The 18,483-nt window shown below is 41.2% G+C and overlaps 1 protein-coding gene across 1 annotated transcript in view; it reads right to left on the bottom strand.

Moving 5' to 3' along the window:
- Positions 1-18,483, bottom strand: part of TRPM7 (transient receptor potential cation channel subfamily M member 7) — a 397,085-nt gene that overhangs the window by 105,354 nt on the left and 273,248 nt on the right. Inside the window, exons 27-28 of the mRNA XM_030189594.1 lie at positions 11,503-11,582; positions 6,079-6,175 (exon numbers count right to left, since the gene is read on the bottom strand). Of these exons, the coding sequence (XP_030045454.1) occupies positions 6,079-6,175; positions 11,503-11,582 (177 nt within the window). The remainder of the gene's footprint in view (positions 1-6,078; positions 6,176-11,502; positions 11,583-18,483) is intronic.

Genomic DNA, 18,483 nt, shown 5'->3' with positions numbered 1-18,483 from the left:
GCGCTTTCCCACTCATGGCAGGCTCAATGCGACTTACATGGGGCAATGGAGGGTTAAGTGACTTGCCCAGAGTCACAAGGAGCTGCCTGTGCGTGAAGTGGGAATCAAACTCAGTTCCTCAGTTCCCGAGGACCAAAGTCCACCACCCCAACCACTAGGCCACTCCACTCAGATAAATTATTTTAGATGAAGCATTACATACACTTCCCTACATACACTACCTGAATGTAACATGCATTCAACTTCTGAGTAAAGACATGAGCTAAATCCAAAATCTGATTCCAATTCTCTAAGAATATATATGAAATGGGGGGGGGGGGGGGGAGTCACTTGATAACAGGCTAATCAGCAGAGGCTCCTACACCCGGCTCTGCTCTTTTCACCCTAAAAACCCTAGAAATCTATGGATATAAGCATTGTTCGACACCTCAATTTCAACCACCAAATGACCACAGTGTGCTGAAGGCATTTGGCAAGATTATCAGGTGCGGGTCATGTTGTTTTCACCAGGAATGTCACTGAGGACCCTGCGGCCCACAAAAGACAAGAGCAAGAACGACATAACTGGTGGTGGAGAGTACAGGGCTGATTGTTAGCACGCAGGAAGAGTCCATAAGAGAACTAACCCAGCATTTTTCAGCGATCCTGGATAAGCAGCTCTCAAAAATACAGGCTTCCATCGATGAGCTGAAGGAGAGCATCGATAGCCATGGCAGATGGCTGATGCAGATGGAGCAAAGCCTGGGTCAACAAGAAGATCGCACAGATATGCTGTCGACCCAACTGGGCAGGGCAAATATGATTGTAGAAAGAGTCGAGTACTAAGAGAACCAAGGTCATTGAAATAACATTCATATTAGCAGAGAAGCTGTTAAAGATCAGGATATCAAGTCTCTTGTCAAAACATGGTCATCATAAAAAGTGGGCATAAATGCGGATGGCATATCTATAGAAGTGGATTGTGTTCATAGAATCAGGCCTTGGAAGGACAGCGAACAAAGACTGTGGCCTGTAACTGTGCCTATTCTTAACTATGCTGTAAAGGAACACATAATGATTGCAGCCTGTAGACATAGTATCAAGGTCAGAAGATCTTGTTATTTAATGACTTTTTGGCTGGAGTGCTGGCAAGCCGGAGAGCTATAGTGCCATTGTTCAGAATTACACTAATGGGGTATTCAGTTTTCTGAGTCTTACCCAGCTAAGTCACCTGTAACAATCACTCCACCATCTTTTACTCATTTGAGGCATTAAAGATGTTTGTGGAGGGGCTGAAGCACTAAGGCCACAAGGGACACAGTGGAATCTGGGAAGCTGAGGCGTTAAGTCCTGTGCGCTTGCTCTACTGACTCTTTGTTACGCTTTGCTACACTCCTCCTGAGGTGCAGTCTGCTTGTGCAGGGTATGGGCATTCGAGGATGTGGCGGCCATCTTGGATGTGGGTATCTCCAGGTTAGGGCGGCCATCTTGATGATGGGCGTCTCAGGTGGTGGCAGCCATCTTGGAGCTGAGCTGCTTCAGGAAGGAAGCCCATATTTGGGCGTTGAGCATCTCCTCTGATGGGGGCAGCCATCTTGGAACAGCTGCACATGGTTGAGCCTAATTCCTGTACTATTTAAAGCCCTGCTTCCAGTCCTTCCATGCTTTGGCTTCTGCTGCATAGAGGTCGTGGTTCTCGTCCCGTGTTCCTGGACGGCTACCTTGTTCCAGTGTTTTCTGTGTACCAGACCTTGGATTGTTTTTTGACTTCGCATTGGGTTGCTGCCTGCCCAGACCTCGGACTGTTTCCTGATTACTCGCTGCACTGCTGACCCCTTTGTTCCTGGACTGTTTGCTCTCGCCTGTCGGGTCGGTGGCCGTGCAACCCCGCTGGTTCCAGAAGTCCTGGTGGCTGCCCGCACCTGAGGGCTCAACTCTCATGGAACGGCGGTCACTTCCCAGGTGAAGCTAGGGGTTGTCTGGCTGCCTGACCGAGTGTGGTGTCACTCCAGCTTCGCCGTGCTCAGTCGGGGCACAAGGGCTCACATTTCCCGCCATAACACTCTTCTTCTGGGCCCTGCTGTGTTGCGGAAGATGGCAATAAGCACCTTTTGTGTACAAGAATCACTAATGGGACCAGAATTAAAACTTATGATAGGTTTCTCTATTTTTTATAGAATCTCAGCCTGCTTGGCGTGCGTGCAGTGCCATATAAGTGAAAGATGAGTTACTAGGAGTGTAGAATGGGGTGAAGTATATCTGCACTTCTAAGTTATAATGCACTATAACTGGAACTGGTGATTTCCTAAACTCCTATTTTCTTTAATCCTCTGCCTTGCACACTTAAGCTTCTTGCATTTCACAATGTAACATGAAGGATTCTGTTACTGATATCTATTTTGTCAATACTGTCTTTATCATGGTTGCATGAGGACAGTTTTTCTATTGGGGGAAGGGGAGCTGTAACTGGGATCTTGTTTACTGTTTTTTAGTAGGTGTGTGTGGACACTGTGAGGAGGATTCGGGTTTTTAGGGTTGTGGAATATGGTCATGTCACAAAACACCTAGCACCCACCTGGGGTTAACCCTGCGGACACCTGGAGGATCTGCCCTTAGCACTCCTGAGGTCCACCTGCACCTGCTGCTTGTGCTCTATACTAGCACCCTCCACCCCACTGACTGAGTCCCACTTGCCTCTGGGCGAGTCTCCCACACTCAAGTTATTCCAGATGATTTCTAGGTTACTGAGGCCACACTCTCAGGGGTCCCACAGTTCCTGAAAAGCACCCACAGATCCAATACACAAACCACCAGGATATATAGTCAGTCCAGGACAACAGAGCCAATAAACTAACAAAGTTTACTGTCACAGAATTAGAACAGTGAACCATATAAAACAGATGGAAAAGTAACAGACAATAAAACAGGTAACTGAATAAGGATCAATATTAAAACTGTTTAAACACTTTGTCACTACCTGAGTAGTGCTGAGGAATTTCAGGATAATAACTGCTCACAAGCCTTGAACAGGGTCTCAGGACAGAGATTATTACCTCTGTGCTCCCATACTGAGACTAAAGATTTCCTTACAGCTCAGGTGGGAAAAAACGGTCACTTCTGTAACAGCTTTACAAAAAAAAAAAAAGTCACCATCTGCTGGCCAATCAAGGGAAATGCACTGGGGAACAAATATGTCATACATTCACATAAGAAGTCACAGCCGTAAGTCCCCTGTTTCATCACAAGCCACTTGTGCATTTATGAGATAGGTGGTTGTGTTGTTCTTGGCAACATGTGAGAGCATGTCTGTGGTAGAAGGATGGAGGGGGATCTGTGGGAGGGAGGGCCATTTTGGGAAGGGAGAAGTAGGGGACTGGGAGAGGGGAAATAGCTCACTGCTAGCACTATTGATGGCTCTGACGGGGTTCAGCTGGGAGACCCTGACAGGCTGCACATCAGGCAAACATATATGTTTTTAACCTTTTACAACCCAGAAAAATGGAATTGGCTACTAAAATTCTTGTCAATTAACGTTGATCACTTCCATTCCCCAATTAAAAAATCACAGACTGTCTTATTTGAGGAGGGAGAGGGTAAATATTGCTCTCTTACAAGAAATTCATTTAAGTCCAGGACAGCATATAAAATTGCAAACAGATTGGGTTGGGGAGGTATTCTTAAACTTATTGACCATGGGGGGGGGGGGGGGGGGGGGCATTTTGCTACAGAAGTCCCTAGCATTAGACATTCCAAAGATTATACAGGACCCCAAGGACCAGTGCTTTTTTTCCTTTTCGGTATGCTGCAGCGGAAGAAAATAGTGCTAGGAAATCATCAGGTTTTTCAGATATATTGGCCAAAATAGCATCAGTCAGGGACAGTCCTTTTATTCTGGCTGAGACTAACAAAGTCCAGGACCCCTCACTTGACTGCAAGCTCCCTACACCATTTAAAAGAACTGACTGCTGTAAAGGTGTTAACTTCCTATAAGGGAAAAAACCATCTCTAGTTGTCTCAGTCCCAGATAGTGGATGTGGTCTTTACTGGTTATTCAGCAGTTTGGGTGCAATTAAAATGGCTTGATACACCTCAAGATAAAATTTGGAAAATGAACCACATACTCTATAATGATAAGAATGTTAAAGAGTTTTTCAGGGAGGCTTGGAACAATTATAAAAGTACCAATACCACAAAAGAGGTATCGAACCTTACATACTGGGAAGCAGCAAAAGTCCTTTTAAGGGAAAAAATATTAGTGTATACTATTGTTAAACGTAAATATCAATCCCTGATGCTGCTCTATCTTACAAAAGATCTGAACAGATGTAGATGCGCCTGCATTGGTGGAAATCAGGCAGAAAAGCAGAGATATTTGGTATTAAGGAAGCAAATAGATGATTTGCTGTCACAGCAAGCACAATCCAACACTGATCTTTATAAATTCAAATTATATCAATGGGGCAAAAAACATGTCTGAGGTGGCAACACGGGAATTAAAAATGAAGAGTAAAGACAAGAATAAGAAAGCCGAATATTGGGACTTAAAGAAACAATTGTTACAATTTCATACTCTAGAGTGAGCCAAGGGAATGGTGACAGGTGGGACTTGGGGGGGTCCGGGTATAAGGGTTTAGTATAAGGGATATCTATATCTATCTAGATACATAGATGATAAGCATCTCAACTAAGGCACAGATTGTTGGTTTGATAGTTTATTATTAGCAGGTCTCTGCAGCTGATTTATTTTCTCCATGATGGCACTGTAATATTTCTGTCTCATCTATTGACCACTTTGCATAATTTAATCAGTTGTATTATTGTAATCTAGCTGACTGCATTTTTACTCATGATTGTTGCACTGGCTCCAATAAAAATCATTTCTTGAAAAAAAAAAAAAAAAAAAGAAATGTAGATAAAACTAAAACTTGATAATATCTTTACAAAGTACTGCAATATAAACATCTGTGTACTAACTTACTTTAAAAATTACTTTTCTTCTAAAAGTCAGAGTTCTGGAAAGTTATATTAGGCTACTTGACAAAATTTGAGAATTTGCCACCTCCCTGATATATTGCCTTTATTTATATAAGTTATAAATTATGGTCCCACTGGCAAATCCTAATAATAAATCCTAATAATAATAATTTGATCTGAAGAAAGTTACAGATTTTAAGAAAAATCTTAAAATTTGGCTTTAATTCTTAAAATGTGGCTTTTTGCTCAGTAATCTTAGGGCCCTGTTTACTAAGGCGCATTAGCGTTTTTAATGCACCTACAATCAACGCGTGCGCTGTGTAGGCACCTATAGGGATATTGTAGGCACTTACACTGTTAATGCGTGTACATGGTTAACATGTGTTAAAATGTTAATTCGCCTATAACGCAGCTTAGTAAACAGGGCCCGTAGTTTTATGCTTATGATAATTGCTATATACTGTATGCACTTTATTTTAAAGATCCATTTAGGATGAAAAGTGAATAATCAAGTTGAACAATAAATTAATTCCTCTTTGACTAATGTCTGTGCCTCCTGTCTCACATAACTGCCAGAGCCACTAAGACATAACTCACTGATCCCAGAGTGAAGACACTTGTAGGAAACTATATGCATTATTTTATTTTTATATAGAAAGATTGATAAACATCGCTCATTTAATACAGACAGACAGATCTTGAGAGAAAGAGATTTAAAATGTCTACACATCGATACATAGATATAACACCCAGGTATTTATCATCATGCAAAGTCTGCTTTCCAAATGGAGCTGTATAAAAGATGTGCGCCAAAAAATTATACATACTCTTATACAGATCACATGTAGGCATTTCAGGGGAAGTAGATTAGGCAGATCAGACACAGGTGCAATATATGGACATATAATATGTACATGTAAATATGTACACGTGAATGTGTTCTCTTTCCAAAATAAATGGCCTTTATAAAATTATCCCCATAATGTACAGTTTCTATTCCTTGCAAGAATTTTAGCTATTGTTCTGAACTACTGTTAATCTGATATCTACATGAGAAAAACCGTGCTAGATCTCTTTTATGATAAGGAGTATTTAGTAGCAAGATCTCTTTAGTAGCAAACTTACATTGGTCTTGACGAAGGGATAAAGAGATTTTGTTGAAGTCAGTTGACTTGGAAAAAGTATGACCTTGCTTTGAGCTGAACTCAGCACGAAGGACAGCCTGTGCATGGGGATAAACCAAGAAACAATGGTTTACTTTTCAGGTGCCGTTGTCACAGAAAGTCTACACTCCTTTGAACATGTTTCACAATTTGGGGCCTAAGTTGTGCTAGCTATTAACATGGAAATTAATGTGCACTAACAGCAAATCTTTGTTGCTGCTATTTCTAGATGGTTTCCAAAAACTCATCAAATAATAAATATAAAATAGGCATAAAATAAAGAGAAGCAAAGATATTTCAAAATACAATTCTAAAACATAAACTAAAGATGTATAAAATATAAGTAGGCGATTCTATTTTAGGTATTTATAAATTGAAATTTAGTTTATTTTCCAGCTAATCATAGGTTCTTTGAAGATACAAAAAAAAAACAAAAAACACTGATAAACACTTTTTTTTGTATCACAAGTACTATTGCTGGGCACTTTATGTTGGAATCAAATATGTATGTTTGTGTCACTTTGGAGTCATTACCTCAGAAAAGGCACAAAAACTGAATGGAGGACATAAGGCAAGAGTACACGGGGAAGTGCTGTTTTTTCAATGTTTACTTAATACACACCTATGTTATTCTTTTATTTTTTGGGGGCGAGGGCGGGGCAGTATCTAGCATTAAAATCTAAAAACAAAAGTAATGGCTGACAGGTCCTGGAATAACTCTACCTTGTGGTTCTGCCAGTTAATGGGCCCATTTTTCCTTGGTTTTTCTCAAAGTCTCCTTATTTTTAAGATCGTGCAGGCAGGCCACTATATCCCTTTGGTAAATCCCTCCCTTCGGATCCAGCGTCCTGTGTGTCTTATCCACCTGGATAGTATGGGATCTCTCTCCATCAATCGTGTGTTCTACACTGGTTACTGTCCTGTAGATGCTCTGCACAATTTTTTCACTATCACAAAAGTCCTCAGTACTGGGGACTCCCCCCCCCCCCCCCCCCGATCTGCACATTCTGCCTCTATGACCTATTGTCCAAGTTTATTTTATTTGTTACATTTGTATCCCACATTTTCCCACACATTTGCAGGCTCAATGTGGCTTACATAATACTGTGAAGGCATTCGCCAAGTCCGGTATGGGAATAGTACAAAATGTTAGTGGGATGGGGAAGATAAGATTCAATCAAGTTGGGTTTGAGGTAACAGGGTTTGTCAATGTTCAATACGATCTTTGATAGTGAAGTGTTGCAGGGTTGAGTCATCTAAGTTGGGTCATTCGGACATTCCTTTCCAAATATGTGAGTCTTTAATAATTTTCTGAATTTCAGGTGATCATAAGTTGTTTTCACCACTTGTGGCAGTGCGTTCCACAAGCGCGTGCTTATGTAAGAGAAGTTGAATGCATGGGTTGTCTTGTATTTTAGTCCTTTGCAATTAGGGTAGTGGAGATTCAGATAAGACCGTGATGAACTGCTACTATTTCTGATTGGGAGATTGATTAGGTCAATCATGTAACCTGGGGCTGCACCGTAGATAATCTTATGGACTAAGGTGCAGAGTTTGAAAGAGATACGTTCCTTGATAGGAAGCCAGTGCAGTTTCTCACGGAGTGGTGTGGCGCTTTGGAATCGTGTCTTACCAAGTATCAATCTGGCTGCTGTGTTTTGTGCCCTTTGGAGTTTCCTTGTGAGTTGTTCCTTACATCCCGCATAGATTCCATTGCAATAATCGACGTGGCATAATACCATTGATTGAATTAAATTACGGAAAACATCTCTTGGGAAGAAAGGTTTTAAATGCTTGAGTTTCCACATTGAATAGAACACTTTCTTTACGGTGGAGTTGACTTGGGACTCAAGTGTAAGTTTTCCACCTGACTCATAATGTGTAACTGGCATTTCTGTATACTCATTGTGGTTGTATGACGTTCCATAACCACCTCTTCCTGATCTCCTATCCATTTCTCAGCTTCCTCCACTCACACCAGTTCTGCAAAGTCCTTTTGTATTTCGATTACTGCCTCCTTAATTTTGCCCCATACCCCCCTGGAACTCACATTTGATTTCAGCCACCCAATCTCTGAGATCCGCTTTAGTTAGAGGAACCAAGTCATCAGCATCTTGATGTTGAGGCAACTTGAGGACAACTGAGTTATCTTCCAATGCACTGTCACCTGAATCCATGTGCACCACCATGGACACTCCCTGCACATGGTGGGAGCCACTCTTCTCAGATGCATGATCATCTGGCCTCTTTTTCGCCAGATATTTTAATCCAGGAGTCTGCCAGGAGGTAAAAATCGCTCATTTTCAACTCACTCTGGTAAGGAATGCCAGTGAATTGCAGGGTTTAACTGCTAATCAAGCCGGAGCTCAGTCTTCACTCTGCCATGCTGCCCGATGTCGTCACCAGAAGTCAAGGCAACATTGAGTAATGGGCTTCCTTCTTGCCACCCTATCATATAGGCCACATTTCTGAAGTGACTGGATTAGTAATGCCACATGTACTCTGTGACCAGTCTTAGCCAGACTGGCACCTGTAGCCCTTTCAAAGTTGCCACTAGCTTCTTAACCTCCCCTCTGATCATCTGTTTCTTGCTCAGTCATTCAGTTTTGAAGGATGGCTTGATTTTGGCAGGGCCTTGGATGGTGCCATACACTCCTTCTTAATAATCACCCTGACTATGTACCAAGGGATATTTAAAATTTACAAGTCTCTTATACTCATCCCCTGTGGAAGGTCTGCTTTCTTTCTTGTGTTGTTTAAATTTATTCTACCAACATATGAATCTGTACTATTTAAGTATGGTGCGTCCAAGGTACTTGAGGTGTTCCTTTGAAAGCAATTGGTTTCACCAGAGCTTGAAGTAATTAGGTTTATTACAGAGGTACAAGGTGGGTGGACATTTATCACACTATCCATGCTTTTTTTCTAATTCATATTTTAAGAATTTCAAGAATAACTTTTTTCACTTGGCTGGTGTGTGGCAGGTTGTGTGAACACATGGAACGAATACATGCATTCTACTTCCAGGCTATAGATAACCAAATGATAAGAATTTTGTAAGTGAGTGTAGTCTTTGAACAGCTACTGTATATACCCATGTGAATTTCATATCCTCACTGTAATATACTGTATTTTTATCCATCTTGGTTTGCATTTAAATATATTACTAACACTGGTAGGGGCTCAGCTACAATTTAGTATTTGAAAAAATACTTCAAGACAAATTAAGTGCAATGCTATCTGAATAACCTTTTTAAGGCTAAGGTTTTATGTATATTCATAGGAGGTACTTATGTAAGTGCACCACCTCTATCTATCTACCTATCTATCTATCTATATATATATATCTATATATATATATATACCCATACACACAATGGTTATCTTTATATAGATACTATAAGCCTATCTTATGTGCGTACAGTTATGCCTATTTGTGCACTGGCACTTTTATAAAATATTTCTGCTATCAATATGAGTTTTCAGTCTGGCCAAACTGCACAAAATTTAAAAAGTCTAACGTTAGTTTTCCTAGAAGGGGGGGGCATAAAAGTACTTAAGAGGATAGCATCTGCTAACAGTAGCATAATTTATTTTCATCTACCTAATTTCTTATAGAACATCTACAAACCCGAAAGCTATTGAAGCGGTGTACATTCAGATACACTAAGTATTTTTTTTGTCCCTGGAGGGCTCAAAATCTAAGTTTGCATCTGAGGCAATGGAGGCATATTTCCTTTTGAATATCAGCCCCAGAGTTTCCAAATATGAAAATCAAAATAAAACAATTAACACACTAAAGAAAAACATTCTGGGAAGCATTTTCTGTAAGTCCTCCAAAAACGCTGGAAAGGAAGTAAAGGCCTCCAGAAAAGTCGAACTCTCAAAACAGACATAAAAGCAACAACTCATATTCAAGAACACAAATATTCTATGACCCTACTATACCATAAACGTGTCAAAACTTTTTTAAAAAGCTACATGTGTTACAGAGAGTTTTGTTTTTAAACATGTTTATGTTATTTTTAAGTATTGTGAAGAGGTATTTGACCACAGAAATGACGTATGCATGATTAAGATAAAAACATGTTTTGCCTTAAGGCAAAATAGTTTTAAAATGATAGGGTATATAAAACCACTAACACATTTTTCCTAACAAAATCTGAAGTCCTGCAAAAACTTAAAGGGACTTTAACAGAATCTGAAGAGTTCAAAGACAAGTTGCACACAGTTCTGAATGGTGATAAGCAGAAAGCATTCATGTCACTTATACAAAACTTGTAAAAAAGCCCCGTTTCTGATGCAAATGAAACGGGGGCTAGCAAGGTTTTCTTCTGTGTGCATGAGGGAGTGTGTGTGTCCCTGCCCTCTCTCCCTTCCCCTCTGCTCTCTGTCCCCTTCCCCCTCGGAGTCGAGTCCTTCAGTGTTAAGTTTCCTGCTCTGCTGTGTTTGTGTTACAGAGATAGTGAGGGCTTCTGCCCTCTCTCCCCTCCCCCCTCTGAGTCCTTCACTGTTACAGAAAGAGCGATTTGATTTCGTGCTTTGCTGTGTTTTCCTTCACTGTTTGTGCTACAGAGAGAGCGAAGGCTGGGCAGACACTCATGGGGAAACCGGATATCTCTCCCCCTTCACACTTCCCGGCTGGAGGCTTCATTTAGAACGTTGGTGGTGCCTTTTATATATAGAGATAGTAAATATTTGGAGTTTAAATAAGATAATCCCAAATTACTGATTCTTTGCTCTTAGACCACTGAAAGAATTCTGTGGTCTTGATATGCCATGTCTACTAGGGCTCGATCTCTTTCAATGATCCAGCCTTGTATACTTCATTTACAGCTATAAAAAGCGGTTTATATAATAAACATAAAAAAAATAATGGGTCAGAGAAGGCAAGCAGGTAAAATACATGGTTTAAAAATCGGGTTGGGGGGGGGGACAGGACAATATTTACAAAGTTATAAAGTAGAACCACCAAAGAAACACCTCTAAAGAAAGAAATGCCTAACATTTAGCTTGCACTTTTGAGACTTGTACTCCCTACCCATGTGTATTAAATTATGAAAATAATTTCTGGCGATATGATATTTTTCTGAAGATATTGTAATTTTATGGTACCCACTGAGCTTAGGGCCCTGATACAATTACTACCCTCTTTAGGTCTGACTGTTAGACACATTAAATCAGCAGTTCTCAAACTATGAGCTGGGCATATAGGAGGTAAGATGCAGCCTTCTTTGCTTTACTTTGGGGAACCAAGCATAGTTTACAATGTTTATTATCTTTTAAGTCACATTTTAACAGCTGCATGAGTCCTCCTCTATGATTTTGCTCTGTTGACTATTGATAGCATGTCCGTCAATTACTGTAAGCAATCCACAGTTCTTACCATGTCATCAACTGTTTTTGCTGATTTAGTTTTGCTTGTTGGTTCTTTAAACTTCTGCAAATCCATGTTATCTCTGTGACCTTCAAGGATACAGAATGAATTAAAAAAGCAAACAAAAGTATTCCAGACTATGGGAAGAAGGTGTTAGATCTCCATATGACGCATCCTCCTCCTCATATCAGTTAGACTTGTTACAGCATACAGTATATCCAGATATTGTCCTTTTAAATAGCTCTGCATGCCTACTATGGGCACATCAGCCTTCAGAAAAGCCATTCCCAGTATGCATAAAACTGTAAAAACTGTATCTAGGCAATGTGTTCATCATCAAAAACATCATATTGGAACCTAGAGAAATCGATGCACAACTTCTACGAATAATGGCAAAGATGGAGGTATTTCTGAAAGTTAACTTTTCAAGACAAAACTTGCTCTGTACAATGTGGAGGAGTGGCCTAATGGTTACTGAAGAAGGCTTTCAACCCTGGCAACCTGAATTCGATTCCCACTGCAGCTGCTTGTGACAATCATCCCAGGTACAAAAACTTAGATTGTGAGCCCTTTAGGGACAGTACCTACATACATATAATGTGTACAGTGTTGTGTACATCTGGTAGCTCTACAGAAATGATTAGTAGTAGTGTTTAATATTTACAAGTATTTTTATTTTATAATCCATCAGATATTACTGATTATGAGAAATTTATGACCAACACTTATTTTCCAGCATACTGAGCTCTATTTATTTTCAAAAGAAAACAAATGCGTCTGTTATAGGAGAGAATATTAAAAGTTATTTTGACTAAAATATTTACTAATAACTGTTCTCTTCACTAGTTTCCCCACTTTAGTCAATAAAATGAGAAGACTGATCCAAACCCAATAATAAGATATTCAGGGCCCTTAGTAACTGGTATTAGCTACAAACACAGGAATTAATGAACTCTAACAGTTAATGTGTGTCATCTGCTGTGTGAACAGTCAACATGGGACAAGGTTTTGAATGGACTGGAGTTGCACCTTACAGTTAACACAATTAAGAAAGCAGATTATGTGGACAGTTAATACCACCTGAACAGGTGTAGCTAACTGCACTACATTATTGATAGGAAAATCAAAGCGGTGTACAATAAAACTAAAGAATAGGAAAAGAACTACATAATTATACCATTAAGAACAGAGGAAGAATATAGAAAGAAGAGGAAAAAAACACAACAAAGAGTCTAGGGTAGAGATCTACTGCTGGGAGCCTTAGGCTCAGAGAAGGGGAAGGCCATAGTAAACAAATGGATTTCAGAGCAGCCCTAAAGCATGGATAGAATTGTCCAGAGCGGAGGGGGATGGGGAGGGTATCCCAAAGGGAAGGAGCCATACAGAAGAAGGCAGAGGGAGGTGTTGCTTCCAGATGGGAAGAGTATACAGAGGGGACAGAAGACTATAGCCAAGAGCCGAATGAAGGGCAGAGAGATTAGAAGGAATTCGTGTGAAGGACTTTATGTGCTAAAAGTAAGGATCTTAAAGTAATTATGGAAGAAGATGGGCAGCCAGCAATGTTGAGCCAGGAGAGGGGAAACAAAATCAGAACAGTGTGCATGGGTGAGCAAACCGATTGAAGTATTCTGGACAGCCTGGAGCCATTTGAGCAAAACCTTAGGAAGACCAGAAAAAAAAATGATGTTACAATAATCAAGATGTTTTAAAGAAAACAGTGAAAACAGTAGAGCAGCACAAAGAGTCATCAAGGTAGCTGCATAAGGAGCGGATGTAGCAGAATGAGAAGAAGCAGACACGAACAAAAATATATGGACTAAAAGTGCGTTGGAAATCAAAGGTTACACCCAAGTATTTTAAGGAATTCACAAGCTCCAGATACAAGCTGCAGAGAGAAGGAACCAAATTGGAGGAGAAAGGGCTCCCTGTGACCTACAGAGCAACAGACTTGGCAGGATTCAGAACTAGGTGGTTTGAGGAGAGCTATGAATCAATCATATCAAGATATGACTGCAATGTAAGAAGACTGGAATTCTAGGGACCTTGGGATGAAACCAGAAGAATGTTGGTCTGCGTAAATGTAGAATTTGATGGAAGTGGATTGGATCAGATTTGCCAAGAGGCTCAGGAAAATACTGAAGACAGTCGGGGAGAGTAGAGAGCCACAAGACACTCCACAATGAAGTGGGAATGGGGTGGACCTGAAGCAAGGGAAGAGAAACAGAGAAGGAGTGGCCAGGTAGGAAAGAAGAGAACCACTTAAGCACAGTACCTAAACACAGAAATGTCTAAGCAGATAACGACCATATGGCTTATCCAATCTGCCCATCCATGCCATCTACTCTCCCTAGCACTCCCTTAGAGATCCTATGTACTTGTGCCAAACTCTCTTGAATTCAGATATTGTTTTTGTCTCCACCACTTCCACCGTGAAGTCATTCCACAAATTCACCAAACTTGCCATGAAGAAGTATTTCCTCAGGTTACTTTTGAGTCCATCCCCTTTCACCTTCATCCTATGTCCCCTTGTTCCAGAGCTTCCTTTCAATCAAAAGAGATTCGCATCCTGTGCATTTATGCCACATATGTTTTTTTTTATTGTTTCAAATAATTGATAAACAATCTTTATCAAGCCAAAGCTTGTACAGGAAAGTATATAATACAAACATATTAATATGAAGAAAAATAACTGATAAAGTACTAATTATTATGTAAATATACTCAAGTCCTCATTTTGAATCCTAGATTACCAATAGTGGAGAAAAAAAAACAAGAAAAAGAAAAGCATACAGGCATTTCCTGTCTAACAACGAAGTGACATTATTTAATAGAGCTTTAGTAGATGTCAATAATCATTAATATTCTTTTAACCCCTAAGAGCGTTTGGTTACAAGGAATTCTGTAAGCTGAAACGGCTAAAAAAAAAACGTATTTGACTGATTGGAATCTGACTATACATTTACAAGGGTATCGAAGATGAAAAGTAGCTCCAATCTGAAGTACACCTGGCTTAAGCAGCAGAAACTGCTTACGTCTTTTTTTGAGTCTCTTTAGTCACATCTGGGAATACAGATAATTTAAGACCTAGGAATTTTTTATCTTTATTTTTTAAGAACATTTTCATAATCCAAACTTTATCCAAAGCTAACGCAACAGTTGCTAATAAAGTAGAAGGAGTAACCATGTCCGTGTCAGAAGATTCAAGAATAGCTGAAACATCTAAAATAGGTTCAGCTTGATTAATAGGCACTTGCGCTTCTGTCGGTTTATTTGGAAGGTAATATACCTGAGTAAAAGGGGGACTAGTACCTTCTTTAAGTCCAAAAATTTCTTTAAGGTATCTGTTCAACATTTCCCTCGGTGTTACCAATGGCACCTTAGGAAAATTTAAAAATCTTAAATTGTTTGATCTCAGAGAATTTTCCAAAGACTCAATCTTCTTCCTCACATTCATATTATCCTTTATTATAGTTGTTTGAATTGTTTGAAGTTGAGTAACATTTTTTTCCTGATTTTCTACTTTTTCTGCAGTTTTTTTAAATTTCATTGTTAACTATTTCCATTTCCCCTTCTAATGTTTGTGTCCTGGTCTCTAAAACCTGGGTTTCAGGACACAGAACCTTCCCCAGGTTGACAATAAGAGCACAAAGATTTTCCAGAGTTACTTCAGCTTGTAAAAACTGAGGAAAATTTAAAGTCTGTACCTGATCAGTGGAAGTGCTATCTTCAGCTTTCTTTTCACTTGCCAAACGATCTCCTGTTGTTTCCCTCCAGGCAGAGTTTAAATTTACATTAAGGGAGTATAACACTCCATTGTGCTGCTGAAGGAGAGATTGCACTGGAGAACTCACACTGCGAGGTTGCGGGGGAGGGGGAGCTCCTTGAACGGGGCTTAGTGTGACCTCAAGCAGGGGCGGCGGCGGATCTCCACCTTGCTCAGACGCCGTCAGCATGCCGCCTCTCGTTCCTTCAATCACCTCCGGTCTCCGTAAGTAAGATTCAATAGAACCCTGCACTGAAGCTGGGGGCCGGCTAGGAGTCCCTGCCGCAGCCGACCACCCTCTTCGCTTCGGCATTTCAGAGGATTAGAATTGCGCCAGTCCACCATCTTGGATCCCCATGCCATTTAGGTATTTAAATGTCTCTAACATATTCCCCTCTCCTGCTTTTCCTCCAAAGTACACATATTGAAATCTTTAAGTGTTTATGTGCTTTATGATGAAGACCACTGACCATTATAGTAGCCACCCTCTGAATCGCCTCCATCCTGTTTATATCTTTTAGAAGATGCAATCTCCAGAACTGTGCACAGAGGGGTATAATCGAAAGGGGTGCCCAAGTTTTCATGAGGACGCCCTCGCAGGACGTGATGGCGAAGGGGCGGGGAAACCCGTATTATGAAAACAAGATGGGTGGCCATGTTTCGTTTCGATAATATGGTCGGGGACGCCCAAATCGCGAAATTTAGGTCGACCTTAGAGACGGTCGTCCCCAATTTTTGGCGATAATGGAAACCAAGGACACCCATCTCAGAAACAACCATATCCAAGCCATTTGGTCATGGGAGGAGCCAGCATTTTAAGTGCACTGGTCCCCTGACATGCCAAGACACCAACCGGTCACCCTAGGGGGCACTGCAGTGGACTTCACAAATTGCTCCCAGGTGCATAGCTCCCTTACCTTGTGTGCTGAGTCCCCCCAAAACCCACTCCCCACAACTGTACACCATTACCACAGCCCTAAGGGGTGAAGGGGGGCACCTGCATGTGGGTACAGTGGGTTTCTGGTGGGTTTTGAAGGACTCACATTTACCACCACAAGTGTAACAGGTGGGGGGGGGATGGGCCTGGGTCCGCCTGCCTGAAGTGCACTGCACCCACTAAAACTGCTCCAGGGATTTGCATACTGCTGTCATGGAGCTGGGTATGATATTTGAGGCTGGCATAGAGGCTGGAAAAAATATTTAAAAATTTTTTTGAGGGTGGGAGGGGGTCATCCCCGATTCCCTCCGGTGGTCATCCGGTTATTTAGGGCACATTTTTGTGGCTTGGTCATAAGAAAAAAAGGACCAGGTAAAGTCGTCCAAGTGTTTGTCAGGGACGCCCTTCTTTTTTCCATTATCGGTCGAGGACGCCCATGTGTTAGGCACGCCCCAGTCTCGCCTTCGCTACACCTCCGACATGCCCCCTTGAACTTTGGCCATCCCCGCAACGGAAAGCAGTTGAGGACACCCAAAACCACCTTTCGATTATGCCGATTTGGGTGAACCTGTGAGGATGCCCATCTTGCGATTTGTGTCGAAAAATGAGCGTCCTTCTCTTTCAAAAATAAGCCTGACAATATTCTAAATGAGGTCTCACCAGAATCTTATACAGGGGCATCACCACCTCCTTTTTCCTACTGGCCATTCCTCTCCCTATGCAACCAAACATCCTTATAGTTTTTGCCGTCTACTTTTCTACCTTTTGGCCACCTTAAGATCATCACATACAATCATACCCAAATCCCGCTCCTCTTTCAAGCACAAATGTTCTTCACCCCCTAAACTGGGAAATAAGAGTGGCTTTTACCCTATCAAGGGTAGAGCAAAGATCATTAAGAAGGAAGGCAATGATAGTCTCGGTGGAATAGCCTTGGCGAAATCCGGACTGAAAAGGATGAAGGAAATGGGAGGTTTCTTCATGTTGTGTCAGCTGGTCCAGAATTACTTTCTCAATTAATTTTGAAAGAAATGCTAGTTTGACTCTAAGGAGGACTGTTTTAAAATGGGTTTAACAACATCCGTCTTCTACTTTGGGGGAGTTCTCAGAAGGATACTCTTATAGACCATGCTCATAACAAGCGGGAGAAGGCAGTGAGCATTAACGGTAATCCAGGAAGAATGAATTGGGTTGAGGAGGAATGTGGTCCTATGGGTGGGGTCCACCAACTTCTCAAAGAGCATGAGGGAAGCAAGATTAAATTGGGACCAATGGTGTACAAAAATGGGAGAGGAAGCAGAAAATGGAGGGAAGCTGCTAGGAGACAACTCAATGGATTGGGGGGGGGGGGGAAAGAAGAGCACAGGGTATCAGTTTTGATTGAAATATAGATGGCAAAGTCATTTGCTTTCAAAGTGTCAGGATAGGTAAACCCTGAATTTAGGGGAAAAAGGCAAGAGACCAATAGGAGGAGGAGTAGCCTAGTGGTTAGTGCCAAGGACTTTGATCCTGGGGAACTGGGTTCGATTCACACTGCAGCTCCTTGTGACTGTGGGCAAGTCACTTAACCCTCCATTGCCCCAGGTACAAAATAAGTACCTGTATATAAGTAATCCGCTTTGAATGTAGTTGCAAAATACCACAGAAAGGCGGTATATCAAGTCCCATTTCTCTTCCCTTCCGTGGGAAATTTGAAGCTCTAGAGATTAAAGATGTATAATAGTGACGCCAGTGAAGGAACAGTTTAGCATGGTAAAAGTGCGGTGTCTGGTGATAGCAATCAAGGGCAAGGGGTAGACACATCTTGCGCCAGAAATGCTCAGTGAAGTGGAGTTGTCTTTTAACAATCCGAAGATTCCCTTGATACCAAGGGTTTATGAGTGGGACCTGAGAACTGCGAATGAGAGGGAATGTGGGAGGAAACTAAGGAATGTATTTGTTTACACTGGAGTCTGTAACGCCTCTCCGGTACTATGTAAGCCACATTGAGCCTACAAATAGGTGGGAAAATGTGGGATATAAATGTAATAAATAAATAAATGTAATGTAGTATTCTAAGAGCACAGACTGTTTGGGACGTGAACGTGAAAGAAAATCCAGGGATAAAAGAGTGAAGAGAGGACGGAAGGAGCTGGGATCGATGGAGGAAAAATCAGGACCAGAAACTGACTTAGTGGTCAAGAGGGTGAGCAGTTTAGGATGCTGAAGGGGAAAAAACAATGGTCTGACCACGGAATGAGCAAAGCATAGAAATCAGACAATGAAAGAGGATCTGAGCTGCATGACAAAA

Source organism: Microcaecilia unicolor, chromosome 1 (assembly GCF_901765095.1).
Source record: "Microcaecilia unicolor chromosome 1, aMicUni1.1, whole genome shotgun sequence".
Taxonomy (NCBI): domain Eukaryota; kingdom Metazoa; phylum Chordata; class Amphibia; order Gymnophiona; family Siphonopidae; genus Microcaecilia; species Microcaecilia unicolor.
This window is presented reverse-complemented; position numbering and strand designations above follow the sequence as displayed.